The sequence below is a fragment of the Coffea arabica genome, chromosome 8c (assembly GCF_036785885.1).
Source record: "Coffea arabica cultivar ET-39 chromosome 8c, Coffea Arabica ET-39 HiFi, whole genome shotgun sequence".
Taxonomy (NCBI): Eukaryota; Viridiplantae; Streptophyta; class Magnoliopsida; order Gentianales; family Rubiaceae; genus Coffea; species Coffea arabica.
The window spans coordinates 35,973,086-36,000,245 of NC_092325.1; the positions used below are offsets into that span (position 1 = coordinate 35,973,086).

The 27,160-nt window shown below is 36.0% G+C and overlaps 2 protein-coding genes across 5 annotated transcripts; both read right to left on the reverse strand.

The window, feature by feature from the left end:
- Window positions 1-241: 241 nt before the first annotated feature.
- LOC113707435 (uncharacterized) lies at window positions 242-7,147 on the reverse strand. 2 transcript variants are annotated; one of them, XM_027229768.2, is made up of 10 exons: window positions 7,110-7,147; window positions 6,354-6,448; window positions 6,096-6,210; window positions 5,164-5,200; window positions 4,784-4,853; window positions 4,462-4,566; window positions 3,422-3,572; window positions 3,251-3,333; window positions 612-705; window positions 242-525 (listed from the first exon to the last, which is right to left on the reverse strand). In XM_027229768.2, the coding sequence occupies exons 2-10, from the start codon at window positions 6,382-6,384 to the stop codon at window positions 444-446; spliced, it is 768 nt and encodes a 255-aa protein (XP_027085569.1). In that variant the 5' UTR covers window positions 6,385-6,448; window positions 7,110-7,147; the 3' UTR covers window positions 242-443. The 2 variants fall into 2 exon arrangements, with proteins under 2 accessions (XP_027085569.1, XP_027085568.1); XM_027229767.2 differs by lacking the exon at window positions 7,110-7,147 and adding an exon at window positions 6,919-6,962.
- A 9,112-nt stretch (window positions 7,148-16,259) lies between these two features.
- Window positions 16,260-25,276, reverse strand: LOC113705405 (uncharacterized). 3 transcript variants are annotated; one of them, XM_027227252.2, is made up of 14 exons: window positions 25,117-25,276; window positions 23,884-23,971; window positions 23,651-23,705; window positions 22,890-22,978; window positions 22,562-22,586; window positions 21,377-21,415; window positions 20,587-20,704; window positions 20,319-20,446; window positions 19,701-20,058; window positions 19,401-19,501; window positions 18,743-18,953; window positions 17,876-18,655; window positions 17,716-17,781; window positions 16,260-16,959 (listed from the first exon to the last, which is right to left on the reverse strand). In XM_027227252.2, the coding sequence occupies exons 2-14, from the start codon at window positions 23,956-23,958 to the stop codon at window positions 16,650-16,652; spliced, it is 2,355 nt and encodes a 784-aa protein (XP_027083053.1). In that variant the 5' UTR covers window positions 23,959-23,971; window positions 25,117-25,276; the 3' UTR covers window positions 16,260-16,649. The 3 variants fall into 3 exon arrangements, with proteins under 3 accessions (XP_027083053.1, XP_027083052.1, XP_071919625.1); XM_027227251.2 differs by having other exon boundaries at window positions 23,884-24,020; window positions 25,117-25,270; XM_072063524.1 differs by lacking the exons at window positions 23,651-23,705; window positions 23,884-23,971; window positions 25,117-25,276 and adding an exon at window positions 21,116-21,199 and having other exon boundaries at window positions 22,890-22,954.
- Window positions 25,277-27,160: the final 1,884 nt, after the last annotated feature.

Below are 27,160 nucleotides of genomic sequence, written 5' to 3' on the forward strand. Positions count from 1 at the left end.
TATCCCACATCAAAAGATCGTGGGGTCTTTACTCTAGATTTAAGGTCTACATGGCCCTATTTTGTCACCAATTGGCTGAACAGTAATTCTTTGTGGATCCCCCTTAGATTGATTTCTCGATTAACTCCTGCGTTTGTCTAAATTAGTTGGGTGTGTGTGTTTTTTCCGTTTCCGAAAAAAGAAAAAACTTCCGAAATTGAAAAAGGAAAATTGCCTTTCCAAAATTGAGCTGAAGAAAAACTGGAGAAAGGTAGTACAGGATTAACATCTTATTGATATTTGATACCCACTATTTATTCTGAGAAAAGCAGAAGAACAATTGATTGCAATATTACAACAGTATACCATAGTTAATTTCATCCAAGCTAGTATGCCACTCTACGCCTTAAAGCTGTAATGCTTAAACTTATTTTCCCAAGTATACCAATGTTTCTGAACAAATTTTACGATCCATCAAGTTCCAACATTGAAATGAGCCACCGGCAAACTTCATCTGTTTCTTCAGGGATAGTATAGTGACCAAGCCTGCATGCCAGAAAAGCCTACAGTTTTATTATGTCATATGAAACTGGCCAATCTTTATTTGCTCAAGAAACCATTATATCAAGTACCCGTCATATTTTCTGAATGTGAGGTTCTGAAAGCCGGATGAACTAAGGGTTCGTGCAGATTTCTCTCCATGTGCATATGCCACCACATCATCACCTGCAACAACAAATCTGTCGTTTATTTGCAGTATAGAAATATATGTCTAATCTGTAATAATTGCAGAATAGATATTGCATTTAGTCCAGTGGGCTAACAGCATTTAGGGTGTGAGTTGGTCGTTTTTGACGGTACGTAATCATGTACAGAATGGAGAACAAAGTGATCAAGAGAGATATTCCAGGAAATGAAAATTGTTTGCCTAGAGAAGTATGCCAAACTTGCATCCATGGTGGACAGCTTTCAACTAGGGACATTTACCTCCTAATCAAAGAGAGGAGTATTACCTGGCCAAGACATTAATTCATCTGGCCCTTTCAAATTGTTCCATACGATGTCTAAGCACTAAAACAGGTCATTGCACCCTCTGTCTAATAACTGATACAGAAACCAGCATTATTATCTTCGTACTTCAATCAAGGTCACAGTCAACCTTTGTGTTTTATTTTAATTTTTCACTCAACCTATTGAGATGAGGAAGTGAATGATAAGAAGAGCAATAGAGTCATCGACCGAAAAATTTACTTGAGATATTCTCCAATTGCTTGTCTAAGTAAAAACCTTCAATTTTTGCATTCTAGAAGGTATACTAAATGCAACAACTTCCTACCTGGTAACTTTAGTCATGCTCGTTCCCAGAGATACTACTTGTCCAGCTATTACGGGTTCAAAGCTACCCTAAATGACACCCCAAAAAAAAAAAAAAACTTGTTCTAGACTAATATAATTGATGGTTCTAGACTAACTTGTTCTAGAGCAAGAAATGATGCTCTTAATGAACTTGAGGAACCAGATAAATAAGTACGTGCTTAACAAAATGGTTGGAACAGATCAATACTAAATCATGATTAGAAACCATCAATGATAAGAAAGGTCCAAGAAGATACGTGAATGAGCATGATTGCCTCAAACAGAATAATTATACCATATCCTCCAGGCAAAACTGATTTGTGGAGTGAGTTGAAGGTCAAGTTATCATGCAATTACTAAAGCAATTACCCCCAGAGACCCCAAAAGAACAACTCCGAACTCAACCTTGAATGAAAAAGAAAAAAATCATCATCAGGTCAAGTGAGGAATGGGAGTCTGAATCTGGAAGTGAATGTCTATTTTTCCTGGGACACTGGGTGAAACCATACTGTGCAATGCTTAGATTAAGCCTGCAGGGTCATGCAGAACCATTGGCCCTTATATTTTTAAGTATTCTTAATTAAGACGATGAGATTAAGGGTTGTTCTAACAGTTTCCTTCTCTGCTGCACTAATTCACCATTAGCATGGGTTACCTTATATGTAACAAAATCATAATCAAATACTGGTTCCTTCCCAAAACCATAAAATAAGATATGAAGGCATTTTCCACAATAGCAATCAAAAAGACAGCTTCTAGTTCAGCTTCTAGTCCACCATTGTTGGGCTTCTATGGTGGAGCAAGTTTAATATTGGACGCTACGTGCTTTGCCATTTCAGTTCACATCTTGTGAAGGGGTGTATAGAATTAAAAATTTGTCCGGATAACTGCTTTGCTATTTTGGTTGTCACTTAGATCTCTTGCCAGTCTGATGCAAAAATTATCATACTAGACATGATGAATGAAATTTATAGGTACAGGTTATGGAGGATTATGGGAGAAATCAGGGGGTTTACACACCATCAAACAAGTATTGTGAGACGCGACAACAGAATCTTGAAAATTGTAGAGCATGCCTTGGGATTGACCTTGTTGGTTGAGAATATTCTCACCCATGGTATTCTATAGCTGGTTTTACTAACCTCTTTCGTAATGCTGCTTGAATACACTACTGAAAGCAATCGGATAAACAAAAGTTGTGCTTGTATTTTTCATACTCTATTGAGCGAATATTTCCTGTATGATTGGCCCCAAGCCCTATTATATTACGAGACTAGCAGTGCACAAACAATCTGGAAAGGTATAATTCTAAGCACAAACGGTAAAACTTTTTCCCTCTAACCCATATAGCTCCCAATTTCCAAGTTGTAATATTATTTGCCTATCTTTTTTCCCTAGTGCTGTATTAGGTGTTATCTATTGATCTCATCAATCATCAATGGAAAGATATTTTAGTTAAAACCACTTAGGGAAGAAAATGTCAACTCATCTTGATGATATGATTTTACTTCACATAAGCTCATGTACTGTGGTAATCTCTTCACTGTTTCACTTCTGTGTATCCTAAATATCTTTAAGATGAACAAAGTCTACAGATTTGAATGTACTGAAGTTCATATAGGTAACTGTTTCAAAATCTTAGATTCATCAATCAGGTAATGAGCACAATTCACATAAACAATCAGAAAAAGCACTGGCCTATGGATTTAATCTTGTATTTTGCATGGGGGGCAAGAACCATCAGGCTTAATGCAAGTGGTACACTTAATTCTGAAATTATGAATATACATCAATAACTATCACCTGGAAGGTTTTGTTAGGATGCAACTTTGACTTGTATAGCATTATGAGCAAATATCAACATTGAAATTGAATAAAATCCATCATGACATGGAACTTAGAAATCTATAAATACCAGAGCCATGACAGAGCAAAATAGGCAATGAAGCTGCACGCCTCACAGCTGTGACTGATCCTTCTATCCGGTTCCTCAGCATCCTGATACACAACAGTATGAAATGAAAAATGGACATTGCCCTCATTTTTTATATTGTGTCAAAAGGTTTTCAAAGAATTCAAGCCATACCCTGAACATGGAAGCCAGCCACTAAGACCAACAACTGAGTTGAGGTTGACCTGGTACAAGTTTCCATTTAGATATTGTCCTAGAGCATGACATGTAGCAGAGTAGAGAGCTGTTGCAGCACCCATACTAAAACCCCCAATACCAAGTTTAACTGTAGAAGGATAAAACAATTATTGAATTCATGGAGCAATTGTATCATATTCTCCAGGGAACCAGTTGTCAATGTACTTAAAAATCGGAAAAGGCTGAAGGCACGATGGTGATCTGCGACTTGCTTAAAGCAATAATGGAGGTTAAGATGACTTGTATTACAATTAGTGATGGTACAGATAGGCCTAGTTGAATTACATAACTTAAACCATATGATATAGTTCAAGTATGACCATAGTGCATCTGATAAACCATAGTTTTTCCATATAACTGTCAAAAAAAACAAATTCACATCAAGCACACAACTTATGCAAAGGCTCTTCAAAGGTTTGCAGACAAACTTAGGCTGATGCCTGAGCCAGACCATCAACCTTTGCACTCCTTTTTAGCCTTCACAGTAAACCGCCACCTCCCCCCCCCCCCCCCCCCCCCCCCCAACTCAAAATAAAAGGAAGAACTAAAAAATTCTAAGAAAATTTTCTTATAAAAAATCATGCCTCTAAAAAGAGGGAAGTATAAACCAAAGAAAATAAGTGAGAAAACAAAACCCTAATACCAAAAGAAATTTTTTTCTTTTCTTGTTGGCTACAGAAAATAAATATGTTAGTTAACACCATTTTTTAAATGTGATATATATTCTCAACTTCTCTTCCTACAAAAAAATCAATGGACTTCCAAGGATTGAGATTGTAACACGTCAACATTATCTTCTCACAATTTTCTGGATAAAAAATTGAAAAAAAAAAAACAATTGAAGGTTTTTGGTCGGATGGTTAGATGCTGTAGACATTTATATAGCAAGTCTGCATTAGTTTTTGTTATTGCTTGAATACGAAGTAAATTCATTTATTTGGCATAAATAAGCTATAAATGTTCAGAAGATAACATACTATCAGCAGGTTCAGTTGACAAGAGATTCGCAACATGTGCAGCAGATGCATCTAAACCCTCCAAATCATAAGATGTATCTTCTGCAAAATCTCCTACATCAAACCCTGATACAAAACAAACAAGTATTTGTGCTATAGCATCCTTAAGGAGTTTCAGAAGAAATTGAATGAGGTAATAGAAGAGTAGCTAGTGAAGAAGAGGGTAGCAAAACTTCCATATTGAGTGAAGTACAGAAGATATTTGGAAGCTTGAATCAGTATAAAAATTAATTCTCACAAGCATAAAACCCTAAAATGCAAGTTCAGTAAAAATGAATCTCACAAGCAGTGCATGGAAAACCACCAAGTGCTGCAACTGGACGCGTAGGAGCAGTTGGGCATATCCATTTTATCTGCATTACATAGATATCTCATGAGATATGCTAACTGAACAAACCAAGTCATTGAATGAATAGGATTACACAAACAAGCATCTATTTGATGCTTTGCAGCATGCTACTCATGTATGCCTGCTGAAGCTAATAAATGCCAATGTTTCAGAAACTCTTATTACAAGCCCTTACGTGCTGCTCATGCATGTCTGCAGAAGCTATAGGATATCAATTTTAACAAAATTCTAAAGTAACCCTTCCATGTTGCTCATGCATGCATTCAGAAGCTACGAAATGTCAAAGTTCAAATATCGTTAATAAAAAGCCTTACATTGGGTAGGGGAAGACTTTCAAGAAGCTGTGACCAGCTGAAAAACAAGACAAATTGATCACAATTAACATCTCTATCCAACTTCCAAACAGCATTTTAGATGAGGAAAGGCATCCTTATAAAGGACAACTGAAACAATAGTTGTCAAAATTTAATAACTGAAAACCTATATTATAATCATTTAAGAAGCAACCACCTGAATCAGGTTTACTTTTATATAGCTTAGGGACCACTCACCACACTCGATTTTCAGAAGAGGCTTAAGCACAATGGTACAAAAATAAAATGTAATTGGCATGAAATGAAGGTATCAGTGAGGCCTATTCTTAAATTATGGAAAAGAACAAGGAAGAAATTTTTTTTGTATATCCCTAGTACAACTAACTGAAAAATGATTGCACAATCAGGTCTAGTGGATTCAAAGGACAAACACAAGGAAGTGAAACAGTGGTCCCCTGACCTATACATGGTTTATGGAGCTCCAGACTCAAGGAAACCCCAACTCCCAGATTCAGGTCAAGGAACAGAGCAAAATGACAAGATAGCATGTTTTCTCCTGGTGCTGGGTGGTACATCTCTCCCTTCAACCAATCATATTGCAAATCTTTAGAACTGCCTAGCACTCAAGAACTGGAATTAACACTAATACTTCAGCAGATTGATTTATTTTACTCTTCTTTGGATGCTTACTAACAAAGTAAACTACAACTTTAAAAAAAAAAAAGAAAGAAATAAAAAATACACCAGAGAACAGGACAAAAGACCACATCTCAGCAAGTAGCTAACTGTCGAAGGTCCACAATCTGATCTAAGAAAGTTTGATTATACACATGGACAGATGCACAATAATGCTAAAATCATTGACACGCTTTTTGGGGCACAATCATTTTGAGCTTAATTATTCAATCTCTGCTGGAAAAACGTAATAATACCTCGCCCCCTTATCGCCAAGGCCATGCAGCCAAACTATAGTTGCTTGATGTTTCCCTCTGGGCCGAACAACATGAGTCCTTCCAAATTCAAATGTCCGCCCTGTTGTTTGGCTACCTAAAAAATGGCAAGTAAGAAATTTCCATAGGCATCTTAAGACGGACAAATTACGTTGGCAAAACAACAAGGACTAAAATTAATTTCCATTGATTTTAAAGCATTTTCATTTTAAGCAATCCAGAAGGCAAAAAGGGCCTAACCAGAATCTATGCAGGAGCCACTGAAGCTCATCTTGAAGTTGTACAAAACCCCACAAGGTAAAGCTAGCTACTGCAACTATAAATACAAGAAGCACCTGCAATGAGCAGAAAATCAAGTCATGGCCACCTCTATTTATAACCATGCATTGTCTGCAAATGTGAATATGGAACATGATTCCTTTTTGGCATTAGATTTTTCCTAGCATGCACCAATTTCCACATTACCTAAAACAAGCCAAAGCCAACTAGAAAGGCAATGGAATCTCAGAAAAGGATGCATAAAAGAAAAGAAAAATATAAAAGCGGTCTTTTCCGAGTAAAGAATCCACAGAAATCAAAGGCACACCAATGCCAATATAATATCAAACACTGGTTATGAATGCAGCAGGGATGGGAATATATGCTCGTGGAAACGGAACAAAGAAAGGAAGAAAGAAAACAAAGCACTTCAACTATAACAACTGAAGAATAACTTGAACGGATGAAAAAGGAGCAACCAAAAAAAGAGAGAGACAGAGAAAAAAAAAAGTCTCATTCTACATATGAATAAAGAATGTATGAACACCTCAAAAAGGCCCAAGAAAATTTTCTCTTTCCATTCTTTTACGGAATTGGTGGAAACCCATTAAAACAATGGTCTAGAAGTTCAAGATATCATATCGAATCAAACAAGAATAATCATGTGTACAATGAAATATGAGCTTGAAAATTCTCAAAAGATCTCAGGAAAATGGAAATAATACCAAATGCTCCTACCGTTGTTTTTACAGCTAAGAGTCGCAAGTGGGGTTTTAGCTTTAAAGCACCAACCTGGAGCTGGGGTACAAAAGAGTCGGACAAATCTAAAAGTAAATTAGCTTTTCATTTCACTTGCTTCTCTGCCGCTATTTATGCAAGCATAGTTCCTTTAGTTTTCTTGCCTTCCCACTGTTTTGTCTGCCTCTTTATCATCAAACGTTTTTCAAACACTGCTCGTTCGTTTGGATTCACTATTTTTTCAAAAATAAATTTTTTATATATAATATTACAATAATACATAATAGTTTAAAAAATATCTTATCCACACAATACCTCAAATATTTTTAAAAAATTTTATAGTAAAAGTTTTTATATACACTGTTACAGTAAAATTTTTTAAAATACGCATTCAAAAACAGTTAATCCAAACAGAGTCCGGGCCTCTCTGAAAATGACCGTACAAAATAACAAGCAGAAGTAAAGAATTTTTGCATTTGTACAAACACACTGAATTGGTATGAAGCGAAGCTAATGTTCAAACATTGCTGCAATTAGTTTACCTTTGGTACAGATTCTTGAAAGTATGGTGCTAAAGCAAAATCGAAAGAGTAACAACAGGAAAGGTTCGGCGCACATTAACTGTTTAGGTAATGAATCATATATTTCAAATAAAATAAGACAGTTTTGACTAACCAAATGCATTTGGGACCATACAATTAATTCCCTTTGATTTAAGAATCATTATTAATCTGCAGCCATTGCCATTTCAATATTGCATGGCAATTGTTTGACAAACGAAAAGTGACACTTCAATGTAGGGATGAATTCGCAGCAGGTGTCGTTTTAATGTGCTACCAAAAGGAAAGAGCAATGATAAGGAATTTTGACTCTGTGTGTGTCTTGACATCAAAGAATCAATTATTCCAATTCTCGTGCTTCACAACTCAAAAGCAGCAGTAATTTTTAGCATCATTAAATTCGTGGATATTCCCAGTTCTGTAAATCATTTTTTGTTTTCGTGACTAAGATGCTCCGCTCTTCAAAGGAGCCAGTTATCATTGACGTAAAGTTAAGCTCTTCTCCTCTCCAGGAGGTCATTCATGGACCCTTTCTGTTTTTTGGGCTCGTTTAAATATTTGGGCCGAAGTCTAGATTTGTTTTGTCAGCGGGTAGATTAGTTTTTGCCTGAATTTGTTAGTAAGACTGACAGATGAATCAAACTATATATTCGATATTCAGATCGAACTCGATTTGGTAAGAAATCGTTCGAATTTGATTCGCCAACTAATCAAACCAAACTTAAACAACATTTTATGTTTGATAAACTCGTAAACTCACCTCGAACTTGCTTCAATTAGTATAAAATTGGATTTTATACGTAAGACATTCAAACTACTAGAGCTTGATTTCGATTTTGATTCAACTAATAAACAAGTCAAAATTAAATAAAATTTTATATTTGTTAAGATACTCGAACAAGTTTGAACGCTAAGATGTTACACATAGTCTTCTTGCAATATTAAAATTTGTATTGTGTGATGGAGAGAAGCAGTAGTCATGCAAAGATTCCGATCAGACTTGGCAGCATGGGGCCTAAATGATCGTAGATAAATATATTGTTGTTTACATGAAAATTGTGACGGATGTCTTTATTGGAATCAAGGACAAGAGAAGATAACTTAATTTTTTTTTTTTTTAAATTTAGTGGCGCAAAACGGGAATTATTTTTTTTTTTTTTTTTATAGAATTCAACGACTTTGAAATGTGAATTTGTACATTTTTGAGTCAAGATTCGAGATCAATTGTAATGGACTCTTTCTTATAATACACTAATAAATAAGCTCAAATAGTACACCTCTTTATTAGTGCTAAGACCCGGCAAAACTGAGACTGGTCTACAGATGTACCCACTTTAAGTTTATTTTAGCTATTTCTTAGTTGAAAATTTTTATGAAAACTACCATAGCACAATGTGATTCAGTATATATTAAAATAATAAAGGAAAACAAATGCCCGACAAGTCAAATTGGTCATCACTTTTTTTTTTTTTCCTTGTCAATTAACAGCATCTATGCTATCCTACTTTATCGAAGAGGAGGAGACCAACTGAGTTGTATAAGCGATTAAAAGGAAGATAGACCCATCTAAACTAAAGGGATATTTTGATACTTTTTTTTATTTGTTTATTTTTTTTTTTAACTATAGGATGTAAGGTTTGAACTCCTGCCGTGCAGGTCAAAGAAGGATTTTAAATCGCTTTTGGAGGCTAATTTGCAAGTTATCATTACGTTTAGAGAGTAGAGACGGTGAAGTCTTTAATTCTTTATTCGAGGATCATTTGAAGTTTTAGTCTTGCATAAGTTATTTTCCTTAGCCTAATCTCTAGTTTTAGTTTCACACACATAATAGTTTTCTTTTGATTAGGATTGGTAAACTTTTGACACGTTCGATGTTGTAATTAAGTTTATGGAGTCATGCTTTTGGGGCCAAACGACGTCTCTCATTAAAAGTTAGAACTTAGAAGGATAACAGACCAGTTAGATTGGAACTGAAAATTGACATCATAATTAGGGATATACAACGTTTTGTCTACCATAAGCCAGTGTCAAGATCAACTTTCATATCGTGTCTTAAACAACACATTTGAGAATTTACAGATAAGTTTTCAAGCCAGAAAGGATGTGTATGTTGAGAAATCAAGTGAATAACTATATTTATTATTTTGTTGTTGAAAGGAAAAAGTTTAGTTGGTGGGAAAGATTAGTTGTAGGGGTGGCAATCAGGTCAGAAACGGATTGACGGGCCGGGTTGAGACTCATGTACAACAGACAACTCATTGACCCGAACATAACCCGTCAACCCGCAACGGATCAAGATACCTGATCTAAATCCAAAATTTTCAAGTTGGCGGGTCACCCGAATGACCCGAAACATAATTTCAATTTACTAATCTACCACTATAGTTTTTAACAAAATTAATTTTGCACAAAGCTAACTACATAATCAAGTAATAAAAATCTTGATAAAACAATCCCAAATCAAATCTGAAATAAATTAAAATACCGTGAAAGTGTTTTATCCCAAACCAAATTTAAAATAAATTAAGACACTATAAAAGTAGAAAATAATGTAATGCATCATTTGTCCAAACATAATAATTCCAACTTCACACAAGTTAAACAAATTCATTTAGGTTTAAGTGGTTAATGCCTTTGGAAAAAAAAAAAGAATAACTTAGTTTAGTTAGATAAAATATTTTTATATTTATTGAATTATTTTTAATTCCTAAATGGGTTATCAGGTCAACCCTTGGGTGACCTAAATTCGATCTATTTTCTTTTCAGATTCATCGGATTCGACCCGATTTTGATCCTAACCCGCGAAGTCTCAACTTGAACCCATTAATTTCGTATTAAATTCACATCGTATTTTCAGATCCTGTCAAAACTGTCACCCCTAATTATTATTAAGTTCAACATAATGTCATACTGTATTTTTTTCAAATCTTTTGTTTTCCTTGGGTTTTTGGACAAAGATTGTGCTGTTAATTTAAAAGGACATCAATGACCAAATAAATTATTTGACCAAATAAATTATTTTATGGTGTAGATAGGGTTTTAATGTAATTTGAACCTCATAATTTTAAATTGGGTGGAGCTAAATCCACATTCCTCTAGTCTAAATCTACACCTTTTACACAAAAATATCTATAAAGCCCATACTATTTATCAAGATTTCATAGGAATTTTTCAATACCAAAGCTAAACTTTTGTGGTGGGAAAAGATGGCGCCAATTAAGTTTATTTTTCCCTCCACTCAATTGCATCCTTTCATCATCTCTTTTTCCTTACCTTTTGATATTCACGAACTATAGCAGCAATTATCATCAGGTGGAGAACTCCAAACTTTTAGCTCCATGTGAGTATGAAATCATTGTTGATCGACAAATTTCTGCAAGTGCACAAGGTCAATCATAGTAATAAACCACCTAGAGTATTCTAGGGGTCGAACCCATAGGGACAAGTTAATTATTTACTTTAATTATTCTAAAATAACTAAATTTAAATTCAAGGAGTGGTATTTTCTAACTAAACAATAAAATAATAATCAATTGAAATAAAGTAATGGTGAGAAAATAATAGACACGAGTCTAGAGTTTCAGGTTTTAATCCAGAATTTAAGTCAATTATCTAGTCAATTGCTCAATAAACCATGAACACATCACACATTTGTATTTTAGATCATCTCTCGATACATCTAAAGTGTGTCTAATTAAATCCTACGTCTCTTTCGAAGTCACAAATATTCAATTAAACGCTTTAAGAACCTTGGTGATAAAATGCATCATACAAATTCTAATCTACTCTTGTAATTAGGCTAAGTATGTTTATCTATCTAGTATACGGTTGTATATCCCTTCACAATTCAATATAAACCCTAAGAGTATACCTATGATGGCCAATCACAAACATGTAATTAAATCAAGATAAATAAATCATAGCAAAATATAAGAATCAAATTTCTTCATAAAAACGCTAACCCTGGAAACAATTTAGTTCAACATGATTTGAAAATTGTAACCACGAATTCAAAGAGTTGCTACAAAGCTAAGAAAAAGAGTAAGAAACCTTCTTAGTTGCTTGCTCCAATCTTCTTCTTGTGCACTCCTTGATTCACTTCCGTTTGATCTTGATCTCTCAATAATAAACTATGAAAAGTTGTTAAAACTAACCTAAACTAATGTTTTCCACCCTAAAAAGAAAATGACCTAAAGAACCCCTACTTATAGTTTCTTGAAAATATATTCTAAACAGGGTAGAAATTAGCTTTATTGGACTCGAAAAATTACATTTCTACACATTTTTTCGATGAAGACCAGTCTAATGTTTGGCGTTGATCATTGGGCCAAGATCAAAACACAAAAGAATCTTGAGATGTCCGGTGTGAAGTCTTTTGTGATGTTCAATGCTGGTCATGGATATGATCCGTTCGAGGATCGCATTTGAAGCCCCAAAACTCTATCAAATAGACTGAACCAGTTCTTTCTTAAAACACGAAATTGTAGCCCTTTGAATAAGCTTTCTATCGCCGTAAAAATCAAGTCATTTGAAGGTCTGAATGTTGAGATATACCCAAAATACTGAGACTTGATCGTAAGAGCATGGCAGCACAAGTATACTTTAGTAATTTGGATTTATGACTATGAAACGTGAGAACTGGACTTTGATGTCTTATAAGATTTTTAGAACATTCTCTTAGTTTCAAACTAAATCAAGAATCATCTCAATCCGATTTGAGTAGCTCAAGTTATCGCCAAAATACTGAAATGTGTCCTTCCAATGAAACCTCTTTCTCTTGACTTTTTCCTTTTCCATTGCTTCTTCACTCCATGTTTTTAGTCCATTTTCTCTCCAATTGAGCTTTTCACATATTAGAACAATATAAGAGCAAAATTAAGTAGTTTTCACTCAAGATAAACTAGCAACTTATTCCTATTAATGCACTACAATTTACACCCGATCAATTGCCATGATCATCATTTGTTTTCTTTTTATTATTAATAGATATTTGAAAATCAAGTATCACTCTTCAGTCTTGATTGGAAGTTTTTAAGGAATTTTAGTCATTTTAGAGTCTTTGGATATTATGGTTTCTAATCTTTTATTTGATTTGGACATCAAACAATCATACGTTCAGTTGGTTAAATCAATATGGCTATTGAGATGAGAAGCTTATTTTATGCTGGAAAAAACTGACATGGAAATAATTATTGTCTGGTAGTGTTAATCTGTTTACAAACATAATTCTATTGATTCTCTTAATAGGTTGAGTGCTTGTAACAATTGATCATTTTTAGACTAGTACACTTGTAATCTGTTTTATTCTTAGCGTACATGTGAATTATGGTATGAATCACTAACATTTTATAGGTATGATAGAAATGATAGAATGCAACTCAATTGGCACTATATTTAGTGTAGCTGATGACTTCTTGTGGAGCTAGATTTTAGTATGATTTGCAAGAACTGGTGTACAAAGACATTCCTTTCCATTGATTATGTCTATCCCTAACATGGCATTTTTACTCTTCTTTTTAAGGCTCAAATGCATTAGCTGCGTACATCATGGAAGACAACAGAGGAGAAATTTTGTTTCAAATGGCATTATGGGACTGTGACGAGTTTTATTTCAAACAATAGGGACATTTAGATTTCAATTTTGTATGGAGAATCCATATTCATGTGTTTATTTGGATATCCAATAGATAGCCTTACATATGTTAATTTCTAAATTTCTTAACGTTTTTCTTCATTCCTTTTGTTGGCATTGGTTGAACAATGTTATTATCTCTCTTATTACCTATGAGAAGATGAGAAATGTTCTGGAAAATTTTTGCTGTGCTCTAGTTCATTATAGTTGATAATGATTGTTGCTACTATAAGTCTTCAATATTGGAAGGCAAGGATAGGGGACGATAAAAGTTGCAGGAAAGAGAGAAAAGATGAATTTGATTGGCTCCATCTTTTTCTATCACAAAAGGTTAGTTTTGGTATTGAAAAAGTTCCTATGAAATTCTGATAAATAGTGTGGGTTTTATAGACATTTTGGTGTAAAGAGTGTAGATTTTAAATTGAGTTAAGTCTAAATTGGTTTCCAATTTCGTTCTACAAAATTGTTCTTTTATGTTTTTAACAATTCCCATACAAATCTTTCTGAGACAAATTGGGGCAAATGGAATCCATAAAAAAATTCCTTCTAAAAATGAAGTATGCAATGAATACAAACTATGCAAGATGAAGTAGATGCCATTCCCTATGAATTTATTCAGATTGTAATATAATGCACTTTGGACCAAATAGCTTGAGGTATGCCTGGCCTGATGTAGATTGCCACAATGTTGTTTTACACACAAAAATAAGAAAATGAAGATGATTCAACGTGCCTAGATAATGTTTTTTAAGAGAAAGGATATTCACAAGAATAACTTAAAAATATATAAAATCAAAAGAAGGCCATGACAATTGTACAATGAAATAAACAACTGTAGATGTTGTTTGGGAAGCAACTGTGAAATCAAAAGAAAGTACCTCTGCATGCAAATCATCGCAAAGAAAAAAACTTGAGTGTAGCAACAAAATGATGATTATTTTCACCATTGATGCATCAAATATTTACCATCTACATGGCTATCTAAATTAACCTCCATCGTCTTCTTCATCAATGAACCAGCCTTTTCTCGAGCTCTACCAGAACCCCTCACGGAAACATCAGCCAGAACTGTCAAGAAATCAGGCAATCTTAAAGCATCCCTTATGCATCCCTCACTTTCATCAAACAGTCTAATAAGAATATCAGCTGCACCTTCCTTACTCAACATGCATCTTCCTTTCAAAACTTCCAGCATTGATCCAACAATCTCATCAGTCTTTCTCAAAGCACTCAATCCCTCTTCAAATCTCGCGAGCAGGCACAAAATCGCCAGGGAAGTGCCAGCGAGATCCTCACCATCTCTATTCTCTGCGAATTTGAGTAGCATTGGAACAGCACCTGACCGTACTGCCACTGTGCAGTTGCCGTGGAACTGCACAAGTTCAGCAAGAGAACTAAGAAGGTGATGAGAAGCCGGACCATGTGATCGTGAAGAAATTGCGCTTATTAGAACCTGAATGGTGCCGGCAACTCCAAACTTTGCCTTGTTTTTGTCCAACATTGCTAGGCTACATAAAAATGAGGCTGCTAATTTGCTGGATTCTGCAGAAGCAGGGGCCAGGATGGCAGAGTTGAGGTAGATTATGTTTTCCATCTCTGCCAAAGATTGCTTCAGATTAGGGTTCAGGGAGAGATTGAACAGGATGGTCAGAGCCAGAGTTTCAACCGCTGGGGAGGCAGATTTGGATAGGGAAAGAAGAATAGAGACGGCACCATCTGTTTGTGCCAATAAATTCCTGTTTTGAGGATTGACTTTTGTGATGCTTGCCAAAGTTTGCAGAGCTTTTAGCTGATTCTCTCTTGAATCAGATCGGATTTCATCGAGACATTCGACAATGGCTTCGCGGATACGAAGCGAAGACATATTTCTTGATGATTCTTGATCAATTAATTCACCAGCACTGATGGAAATATTTGTGATTACGATACGCATGTGCAAACTCCAGGCTTCTCCAGAGGAAGAGCTAATGGTAATTTTCTCGTCATATTTAAAGACAGTAGTGATATTTCCAATGTTGTGGTACATAACATGGCCGCTAAATTTCCTTGCTATTTCAGCCCTGGACATCGTCCAGCTCCACTACGCATGCCAATTTGTGTTCTATCTTTTTGGCAGTTGGGATATTTCTTTCCATAATCACACAGGTTGAAGATGAAATGACCTGCGCACATTTTTGTGTGTGTAGTTTTTTGCCATCCGTTTGTGTTCTGCAGATATTAAATCCAAAATCAGCTGAGGCCCAACAGCATTGTCAATTAACAAGTAGGAATCAACAAGTTTCATTCACGGATTTGACTTTTATCCATTTAAAGATGAACATATATATATATATGTTACGTAGTGAATATCTCGAAAAACATGAGGAGTTTGTTTGGATAAGAATTTATTTGGATGATTTATTTGATCCAGTTACTGTAGCACTTTTTGTGATGTGATGTATGTGAGATAAAAAGGTGGTTGGGAATTGTGTGTATGATGCAAGCAAAACAAAATCTGAAATTTTTATTCCAAATTCTTGTTGTCCAAACAAACTCGGGATCTTTTAACCGATGCTGCAGACCTACACTAAGACAGGCAAACACTTTGAGCAGACCGTCTTATGTAGACACACTTGAGCTCTACGCTAAAACATACATACTGTTTTCTACTTGCAGGGCAAATGACGATCTTCCAATCAAGACAAGGGACTACGTGATATTGTTAAGGTGCTGTAAAATCTAAACCATTCAGGTACACAGATTAATCAAGGGAATGAGACCTACGCAGCTGATTTTCGTAATCCAATGTAAATCCCAGGATTCTACACCAAAATGATTATATTCTGAGTCTATATCTGCCATGCAGATAACTAGACAAACTTGGCTGATAGATACATATCAGTCCAAAGAACCTCGAGGCTGGTACACATTAGTAGTTTAAGATAATTCAACAATAAAGTAAAATGTCTAACCTCGAAAGACAAGCCAAAATAAAATGATAGATTCAACTCATCTAAGGACAATATAAGCGTTACGACTTAGGTAGTAAATTATATTGCAGTCTAATTCTCTGCTTCTACCAGGCTGGCAAAAAGATCGTAAACATCGCCAATCCACCAGAAATTTGTGATCCTGGAATAGGAACAAGTATCCTAGGGATTACCAAATAAAGAACGTCTGTAACCCAAATGACTACAATATAACACGCAAAATAACGCATTATTATTCATGCATATACCTAAAAAAGCACACCACCTAGCAGTTCTCTATGATTCCCAAACACCAACTCAACTGTAGTGATGTGGATCTCATAAAACTCCACTGTAAGAGAGAACTCCACCAAGCAGTCTTAAGAGCCAAGATATGATGTTAATCCCGACCTGATTCGGGAGAGCCATCACCATATGAAACCAGGCCTGGCCTCCCTGGGGGACTCCCAGAGGAGGACCTTGACTTCTCTTTGCTAACCCGCTTTGGAGATTGTGAGGCCAGAGATGATTCCGATTCTGATACACTCCTACTCCTAGAAGGTGAACGCCGCCTCTCCACACGTGGTGATCCACGGTATCTATCCACAGGTGATCGGCTGCGAACAGGGCTGCGGCTGTAGCGACGGCGATAACGAATTGGACTATGAGATACACTGCGACTGCGGCTCCTACTTCTCCTTCCTCTGTATCTGCAACATAAGAATTAGGTTAATCACCATGCTGTGTCATGATGCTTCCCAAAGCAAAGCTTGTCATAAATAGGCACTGAAACTTTTACTGATTCACAAATTAATTTTCGGACATACAGAATCAAGAGATATGCAAACAAATACTACACAATTTGATACAGGTAAGCCATCTCCCACTGATATAGGGACACCAAATTAGAAACAGTACAAAGGATAAGTAATCAGCTAGGCCATTCCAATTTAAATCCCAAGCATAACACAGATTGTACTCACACCATTGCTTAACAATGACAAATGAGCAGTTTTTTTGTTTTGTTCCTTAGTTAATATCCTGCAAGGTATGGGTCCTCATTTTCCCAACTATATAGCTGCAACCAGCAACCTATTCATCCTACCATTTATGTTTAATATATACTTCTCTCCAGTAAAAAGTTTTCAACGCACATCTGGACTTGAAAGAAGCTTCATAGAGATTAAAAACCGAACTCAATGTGTATCATCCCATTCCCCATACAGATTCTATTTTCCAAACACATTCACCACCTCCCTCTCCAAACTCCCCCTCCCATCCCCCACCCCAAAAAAAAATATTGATTTCATCATAGTAAATTAGAAATTTATTTGCTCAGATGGTCTTGAAAGTAGAATAATGTGCATCTCCAACAGAGGTGTGGCATAGCAACAAAATAACTTGGAACTTTGTAATGCTCCAAGAACACCAAAGAAAAACTCAGAAAAAGTATTTAAGTTACAGACCTTGGAGGAGTTCTTCCTCTTGGCGGACTCCTGTAGCGCCTAGGGGATCTTCTATAGCTCGGATATCTATCAATAGAAAAAACAGGAGGTAGGAGTGTATTAACACCAAGCATAAAGCTCATATGCTTTTATAGTAAGATGTTCAACCTAAACATTTTACCTGTCACGGTCACTTCGCCCACCATATCTGTAGGACCGTACAGGTGACCTATCTGGAGAACGGCTCCTGTATCTGCGTACATAAGAGTATCGCTCACTGAAGCCCCTCCCCCTCCTAACACGCTTGGGGGATTCCCCTCCAGAGGGACTTGATGAGCTTCGGCGACGATCAGAAACAGGTGACCTTACCCTACGGATTCCACTTCTAGGACTTCTTGAATAGCTGCGGCGATTGTTTCTGCTGGGTGCCCTACCTGAACTCCGGCTTGGACTTCGCTTAGAAGGGGCCCTCCCAGAGCTCCTGCTGACACTCCTGCGAGTTAAACGGACAGGACTTCTGCTCACACTCTTTCGACGCTGAGAAGGGCTTCTACTTAAACTCCTCCGAGAAGATCTGACTGGACTTCTACTTGCTGATTTGTATGAAGACCTCCTAGATGATGTTCTAGGTGGACTCCGAGTAGGCCTCCTAGGTGGAAATGCTGAGGGACTGCTGCTTCTCCGTGTCTGGGCTCTCACTGGAGGACTCACACTGCGACTTACTCCTCTTTTGCTCCTCACTGGACTTCTACTCACACTTCTAGCAGGGCTCCTGCTGCTAGCACTTCTAACAGGGGTAATACTCCTGCTCCTTCGTAATTGCCGCTGACCGCTGATGCTAGCACTTCGACTCCTGCTCATACTGCGTTTGGGGCTAACACTCCGACCTCCACTTGAACTCCTCTTAGGACTAATGCTCATGCTCTTGCTCATTGTTCTTTTAGAACTCATGCTTCGGCTCCTGCTCATTAACTTTCAATAAAACACCAGATCTGCAGAATCCGTAACGTAAATAACAACGCAGGTGTGAAAGAAATGGAATGTGAACCTAGATTTGTCAGGGTGGTCGTCCACTAAATCAGGTTGTTTATCTGCATTTTTCTGAGATCTAGTTTCAACTCCAATCCCATTGCTTTGAGGCTCTCCATTCTCTTTAGGAAATTCACCCTCTTCCCCTTCAAACATGTCAGTTGACCCCCCTCTATTTTCACGAACTAAAGCAGCTTCACCCTCCTCAACTGGAGGAGATTGATTTCTTTCTGCAACATAAAAAAGAATTAGCAGTGTTAGGAACTTCTGAAATGACAAGCTAGTTTGGTTTGAACAAGCAAAAACAGTCATGTGCTTTACAGATCACACTCCTCTACATGCTAACATGTATAAAGCATTTTCACCAAATAAAACAAGATTTCAAAAAAAATATATAAAACATTTTCATCGGAAATAGGTTGTTCAGAACAGGCTTTGCCAAAGAGTGACGCTCATGAGATTAAAGAAGAGTGCAGATTGATTTTTGTTGCATAGAAGAACAGCAAAGATAGTAACTAGGCATGTATAGCGACCAAAAACTAGGATAGAACAGAGAAGCATGCCTTGGATATACAGACAGATACCATGAATATGCATATGTTCAAAACCTCAAGCTGAGAATCCCAGCAGAGTTAACCATTTCATATAGACACGATGAAACAGGGTTGTAATCTTACCGAAGTTTTTAGGCTTCCTGGCCAACACTTGAGCCTCACCATCATTATCTTTAGAACCACTTTCGCTTCCAGTCTCACTCCCCGAAAGACTATCTGATGCCCTACGAACAAATGAAGGAAGCAGAAACTTTAGCACGATAACAAAATGCTGAATGACGGTGGAAGAAACAAGATCCGTATCATTACAAATGCTACCAACAATCTTAACACCAAAGCCCTAACTCAGCACAGTAAAGGGTAACTATGGAGGTATGCCTTAAGAAAGGTTAGACACAAAAGAAAGCAACAGAGTTGCAAAACCTTCTTGATTTGCGCTTTGATTTCTTATCACGTCTCTTGCGCCTTTTTTCCCTCCGCCTATCCTTCTTTCCACGCCTATGTTTGTCTCTCTTGGATCTCTTCCTCTTGCGCCGCCTGTCATCACTTGAGGAGCTATCATATGTGGATGATGTTCTATCAGAATCTGAATCACTATCGGATTCACTAGATTCAGTGTCATCATCTGAGCTAGTATCTGATTCCGAACTATAATGTTTCCTCCTCCTTTTTCTTCTCTCCTTGGATGATTTTTTGTGCTTCGCCTTGCGCCGAAGTTCATGACTGTTGGCCTCAGGAGAAACATCCTTTCCCTGTTTCAGTTTATGCAGCTTCCTCTTGTCTGGACATGCAGACCAGGGGAGAATTAACAGAAAGGAAACCATAGCACAAGCCCTTAAAAACTTTAAGCAAGAGTTACAAGATATAAACCCAAAAATTTCAGAGTTCAGTGACTGTTTAAAAAAAAATTCTTTTGAGATAATCTGGTATAGCATATAAATAGATTTTTTTAGGTAAATAAAATGGATTTGTTATGCTTAAAAAGATCAGGACAATTTTGAAAAGAAACAAAATTTATGTTTTTTCTATCTGAAATCTCACCCCAGTGTAGTTCACCACAATTGACTATCTTCACAGTTACAGAAGGTCTGCCATCTTCATCTCCAGTATTTTCAATCTTCTTCAGAACTTCATTCCCATGCACAAGTTTCCCAAACACAATGCATTTCCTGTTTTGAAGATGCCAAAAAACACTTGAGCTAAGGAAGATGCAACTTTTAAGCACAATGGAAGCATAAATGTTCAACTCTAGAACCTCTGGGACTATTTAGTAAAAACACTAAGTTACTACAGCAGGATGATGACAAACCTGTCGAGATGATGATCAGCTTTAAATGTTAGAATGAACTGTGAGCCGCGTTCATCACGATCAGCAATCGCCATTGATAGAAGACCAGGCCCGTCATGTTTTAGCTTAGGAGGCTCATCTGAAACAAATAATAATGGTTACTGTGTAGAACTTCACTATAACACACTGATGCAAGCTACAAAGATCCCCCCCACTCTTTAGCAAGAATACTACTCTTTCTAGTAGCAGGAGGGAAGACCTCTGGTAGTAATTCAACTAATAAGTTTTCAGGTTGTAATGTAAAGAAAAATGAAGACGTCAGCGGATCTACTAGTGAAAGCAACCCTGTGAACAGAATATTAGCCAATAGTTACAAGGCTAATCTAAAAAATAAAAAGTTGCCTGGATTAAGATGGAACAGCACCCCTGCTATTCCTGGTGCATATGTTCCAGTAGAGCCAAAACATTCATGAGAAAGATGAAGAAAATTATTTCACAAGGATCACTGGCAATCATATATACACGCAGGCATAACATTTGTATTCCCTACCATTGTAAGAGAGAAAACAATTGTCCAATATCATTTGATTGAAGCTCCCAATGCACCGAGAATAACATCAAAGTCAGGCCCCACCTTCACAGGCAATGCAAAAGGAAAACCATTTGCTTTCAACACACAAATGATTTGGGCAAAAAGAATGTATGAAATGCTGCTTAAGGGGTTACCATACACCATACTTTTTCTATAATAGTACTCAAGACACCCCAAATTGTACGAAAATGGGTGGCAGTCAAGGGAGGAAATTCTCACCTGGAAATTTGTCACCATATATACTTTCTCCATAATTACCTGTAAAGTAGGAAGTGAAGTTCAATTCAAAGAATACAGGAAACAATAATGTTAAGATAGTGCAAGAGCATAAGGACATGGGACCTTCAGCCATAAAAAGTTGTCAACTGTAGTAGGCATAAACAGGAAGTACAGCTTGGTAGAGAGAAGTTGTAAATTACTAAGGCTTACCACCTAAGGGTGCTTCATTATCAATTTGCTAAATCTTCAGCATTCATGATTTTTTACACTTTCCCATAGATTTACAGTTCCATAAACATGGGCTCAATGATGCAACCAAATTTGCAGATTCTTCATACTTCATTTACTTTAAAGCAATATCACACTTTCATTCACTAAATCTTTAGAATTAAAAAGGCAAACCTCAGTCACCAGTGTAGGAAAATTGATATCTAGCGTACCTCTCTGTCCTAATATCAGGGTGCATGTTAACAACTACATGAGTTAGAAGGAAATGCATCATGGATCTAGCATAAGCTAAATCACCATACCATTTACCTCTAACCTTCAATAAATGAAAAACGATTCACTTTTTGCCTTAGCACCGCTATCTTCAAAACATAACCTACTACACTATACCAAAAATGTAATTTCCCCAGAGAAACAATTGTCCACAAAGATACTATTATACATTAAGTCTACCAGCATCTGTTTGACAACAAGTACCCACACTCTCAGAACCTAAAAAACATTCTACCACTATCACGATCCTCCCGCATTAACTCTTATCAAACTGCCAAAAAAGCAAGCAGTTTGCCATTTAAAACTCATAGTTATAGAAATTCAGCAGAGAGTATCCTATAGAAAAATGAGCAAATTGGACAAAATGTCAAGTTCTACTGTATAGTACAAATAGAAATGAGTGAGAAGAGAGCAATAAATGGACTATCAAGTTAAGAACATGGGATTCTCTCTTGAGGCACAAATGATGACCACCCTCACATATTTCAGAATAAGCAAAGGAAGTACCAATTGATTGGATCAAGCACTGATCCATTTTGAATTAAGAAAACTATTCATGTAAGACTGGCCCGCCCACCCCAACAACCCCCCCCCCCCAAAAAAAAAAAAAAAACTGGGGAGAAAGCACAACTGAAGAGAGACAAAAGAGTACTTAAGTTTCAATAAAAGTCAACAAATGCATACCATCTCGTCTAAGCAAATCACCAGCCTGCAAAAAAATAATAATCAGTTAGTCTCCTTTCATCAAGAAGACATGATTCTAAAAGCAGGCTCCACATGCTGAAGTTCAGAAATTTCAAAGATGGACAACTAAGTACAACCTCAAAACTAATTCACAAGAAAAGCAGTCGTGACCATCAGCCCTGTACCCTACAGCATAAACACAGATAACTGGCTAAAAGACAGACCACCTCTAAGCCTTTCTAAACCATAGAATCTAAACACAGGCAGCTTAGATCACATTTTAACTCAATCAGAACATGTCAATTCAGGCAAAAATCAGGGGACATACCTTAGCCCAGGATCCTTTAATAATCCTATGGAAGAAAGTCCCTTTGTAATGGAGGGGTCTCTTAGCTCTTGAACTTTCGCCTTCCTCCCCTGAAAAAATTAATAAGCCGTACCAGATTCTGTAAGTATGGGATAAAACTTTCATTAAGATGAGGAAAATCCTGCATCAGGAACAACCAACAGTTTCTCCATTATGAGCAACAAAATCGGCAGATGGACCTTTCCTATACAATGATTTTCAATGGCTCGAAAGTTTATTGCAATTGCCATATGCACTTACAAAGGCAAACAACTATACAAGAGTTAAAATCTGACTATAATCAGTACGAAAAATCATCTTGGCTAATATTTCAAACAAACATGAGGAAAGGGAGTTTAACTAAATCATCCTGAAATTCAGCAATAAAAAAAAGGCTAAGGGCTTTTTCTATTGCAATTTGCAGAGACTAGTTAGTACAAGCTAAGTCATTTGAGAATGCATTTCATCCATGTGTTCTTATTACCATTTTCGAGGTAAAAGTAATTACTAAATCAGAAAATAGAATGAAAACATTTCTTGGTAATTCAAAAGGTGAAATTGATTGCAGTATGACTTACTCTCAGATACTCAGACACATTTCTCAAGATCCCTTGCAAGCAGCAGACATGCTCAAATATTCGAAAATAACTTACAGAGAATTCTCTTAACTATTTTTTCCACAAAAAAGAAATAAGAAATTAACCATGACGTGTGCAGTTCCAAATGCAAAATCGAAAAACCACCTGTACAAAGTGCACGAAAATTTTCAGCAGTCTTTGGAGCAACATCAGTGAAAAGCTGCATGAAGGCAAAAACCAATCAGCTCCAGGTACTTTATTAGTAAGAATGAGGGAAAATAAGAAGGGGACTAGGAAGATTTTCCTACGGAAGAATCGTTGTATAGAAGAGGCAACAAAACAAATAATGATCAAAAGTTTTTTCTTTACATACTAGTGAGCTAGAAAGAATAAAGTACCTCGAATATCATTCTCTCAAAAGGGTCACCATCAATAGACACGTCCAAAAACACCAAAGGCTTTTGCTTACTCATCTTAGCAGAATTTCTGATGTCACAAGCTCAAGTTAGCATCACAAGAAAGGCTGGACAGGTCCCTAACCAGTAACCACAAAAGCAACTAAATGAATTAGTAACCTGACAAGCACATTAACAAAGCACTAACTTTATACAGCATACCACAAGAAACAGCACCTTAGGAAGAATTATTCTTCAAATTAACATCAGGAATCATATAGAGCAGGCACAACATAAAGCATATTTTGATGTGGCAGCCAAACAATAAAAAGACAAATTATAGAGAGGAGACTGAATTGTACATAATCACAAATGACCAAAAACTACAGGGTACAACATAACCAGCAGATGAAGCTAAGATCAGGTCATGCAATTAAAATAATCAGAAAAAGGGCATTCTTGACAAGGGTATTAATTTGTATTTTCAATGACATTGCTTGCAATAGTCTGACAGACGTAGCTTTCTCCATTTAACAAGTAATCAAGCAAGACTTCATCGCCAAGAGTACATAAAACATCCACGACCGAACTTCATCCCTTTTCATAAAGACAAAAGGATATATCTTCAGCACGTAACTATAAATGCATAGCTAAAACACCATAACTTGATATACTCTACAACTAATCACCGATACACCCTTAACAAAAAACTAACTTTAATTAACCGTTCAAGCACATTAGCCCTAAAATGCACTTCACTGCCGCAAAATACCAGATCGAACTATTACAAACATGACCCTTTACAATTTCCGTCAACTAAAAGGACAGAATTAGAAAGTAAAAAAAGGCAAAAAAAAATCCCAAATAAAACATCGCATGCACAACTATGTGTCAGCTAAAACACGACCACAACAACAGATATAACATAAAAAGGTAGGTCCAAACTCCCAAACAAGCAATTGCCTAGAGATACACGAATCAGAAACCTGAAACCCTAAACCCTATCACGAATTTATTAATCTTTTAGATATTCTTCTACCCAAATCAGTAAATCAAATCAACAACAAAATGCTAGTCAGAGTCAATCACAACACATAAATACACAAAAAATATTGATAAAAAATTTAAAAATTAAATAAAAAAAAAGTTCATCCTCAAATTCAACATAGTAACGTTTAAGTGAATAGCTGTGCATAACCGTGCGAATCGATAATTTTATTACGGTAACCGGAATACCTTAAAGAGATGGCGCAGCTGATGAAGCTGCTCCTCCACCCGAAGACACAAAAAAGAGGAAAGATAATTAAGAAAAAATTTGTGAAGATTAGAGGAAGAGAGTGATGGAGTGCGTGCGGGTGAGGTGTGTGAGTGTGTGAGAAAAAGAGAGGACGAAAAACCTAGAACTTGGAGGGTTAGCTTATAAAAGCAGGTCCCAGTACTTCTGCTGGGCATTTTGACGAAATTAGCCCTGGGTTCGTTGCTGATTTACTAGAACCAAAAAAAAATTTTGTTGCTGTGACGGGGAGAGGAGCGTGAATGAGATGTTTGGGTTGAAGGCCTTGTTTGATAACTTAATGAATTTATATCTGAATTTTTAAGATAATTAATTAAATGACACTGAATTTTCTAAGTAAAACTTGCTCCGAAAAAGTATTAATTTATTCACTTATTACTTAATATCATATACACTCAAATGTACTAGATTTGTACTTAACAATTCAATAACTTAATAGATTCAAATTTCAAATTTCAGTTTTCAGACTTTAGTTTTATCAAACGGACCCTTAAAAAATAGAGAAAAACAGTTGTTGTAATATGTAAGAGCATCCAAGTGCATGTAATTGTGCTCATTTGAATTGTAATAATTTTTTTAAAGAGTTTTTACAGAAAAGTATAATGTACCGATTTGAGACATGGTTGATTTAAAAAGATAATTACAGAATGTGTTGAGAAAATATTTCAAATTTTTTTTCTAGAAAATTACAATTTAAACATCAAGTTTAACTTTTTGAAAAGAAAATTGAATGAAAATTAGTTTTACATCAACCTTTCAATTTATTGAGATTGTGTATTTTTTTATCTTAATTTACTTTTCTTAGTTCGAAGGTGATGGAATTTTAGCTCAAACTTTCTTCTATTTTTTATTTTAATATAAGTGAGAGATTTTCGAATCGGAGACCTCTCGTTTACAGGTCTCTTACTTCCTTCATGCATGTGCGGTAGCTAGAAGAAAAAAATGCGAGTATGTAAGGCACTTTGAGATATCACATATTCATGAACCCTAACTTTATATTTTTGTAGTAGTTAGTTAAGTAAACTCTTTTCCTTATTTCAATATTGTCCACTAACCTTTCTTAATGCTAACTTTCTGTGTATCATTTTACCCTCTAAACTTGTAAAGATATTTTTTTTATCACTTCAAAACTGTCCTAAAAGATGAAGTGTGCATGTCACATACTCTTCCACATATCTAAATTAATTGTGGAAACTAAAGGAGAGGTCAAAATATCACACTTTCATAAGTTTGATGAGCAAAATGACCAAAAAAAGAAAAAAAATCAATTGAGCAATTGAAAGCTTTAAGCAATTTGGTGATTGTTGGTGCTTTATTATAGTTTTTATTTGATATGATAGCCTTATGTTATTTCACATAATACAGTAAAACCTTTTATAAATTAAAAACCTTGGAACCATATAAATTCTATTAATTTAAGAAGGTATTTATTAATTTATCGAGTGTACTTGCAATTCAAAAAAATACTCATTTAATCAGCTAATGTTCTATTAATAAGAGGAGTCTAAAAATCTAAGAAAAATCTATTAATAAAAGGCTATAAACTTTACTGCTGCCAATAATTGAGGCTGTAAACAAAAACACTAACCAAAACAAACAATAGAAAAAAAATCTCAGCTAAATTTGACAAAATAACGAATCAAAAAATGTAAAACCATAAAAAATAAATTGGGCAGACGAACCAATAATAACTTGTCATTGTGCTTATAAGCTCTTTGGAGTTGTAATATGATCATTTTCAACAACTCCCCCTCAATTCTAGGAAATTTCATATTAACAACTACAACTAATGCAGCATAAACATCATAAATGCCAAGGGATGCCATCCGACACTTTGATAATTGAACGGGAAAACAACCCTTTCCCACGAATCAGATTCTCAACAAACAGCTCGTTCCATCATTCTCTAGTACTCTAAGCTACTCTGATCTTCCACTAGTTCCATCATCATTCTCGCCATCAAGGATGGCAAAATGTAGACTCCAC

Bases quoted from the DNA above. Each gene is read 5' to 3' on its own strand.
- LOC113707435 (XM_027229768.2), bottom strand. From the start codon at position 6,384: ATGAGCTTCAGTGGCTCCTGCATAGATTCTG. The intron at 706-3,250 runs GTATTTATAGAT...TTGTTGTTGCAG, and splicing joins TTTGCTCTGTCATGGCTCTG to GTGATGATGTGGTGGCATAT. The intron at 526-611 runs GTACTTGATATA...TCTGGCATGCAG, and splicing joins ACATTCAGAAAATATGACGG to GCTTGGTCACTATACTATCC.
- LOC113705405 (XM_027227252.2), bottom strand. From the start codon at position 23,958: ATGAGTAAGCAAAAGCCTTTGGTGTTTTTGGACGTGTCTATTGATGGT. The intron at 22,587-22,889 runs GTATGTCCCCTG...ATTTTTTTGCAG, and splicing joins TTAAAGGATCCTGGGCTAAG to GCTGGTGATTTGCTTAGACG. The intron at 19,502-19,700 runs GTTTTGCAACTC...ATTTGTTCGTAG, and splicing joins TCAAAGCGCAAATCAAGAAG to GGCATCAGATAGTCTTTCGG.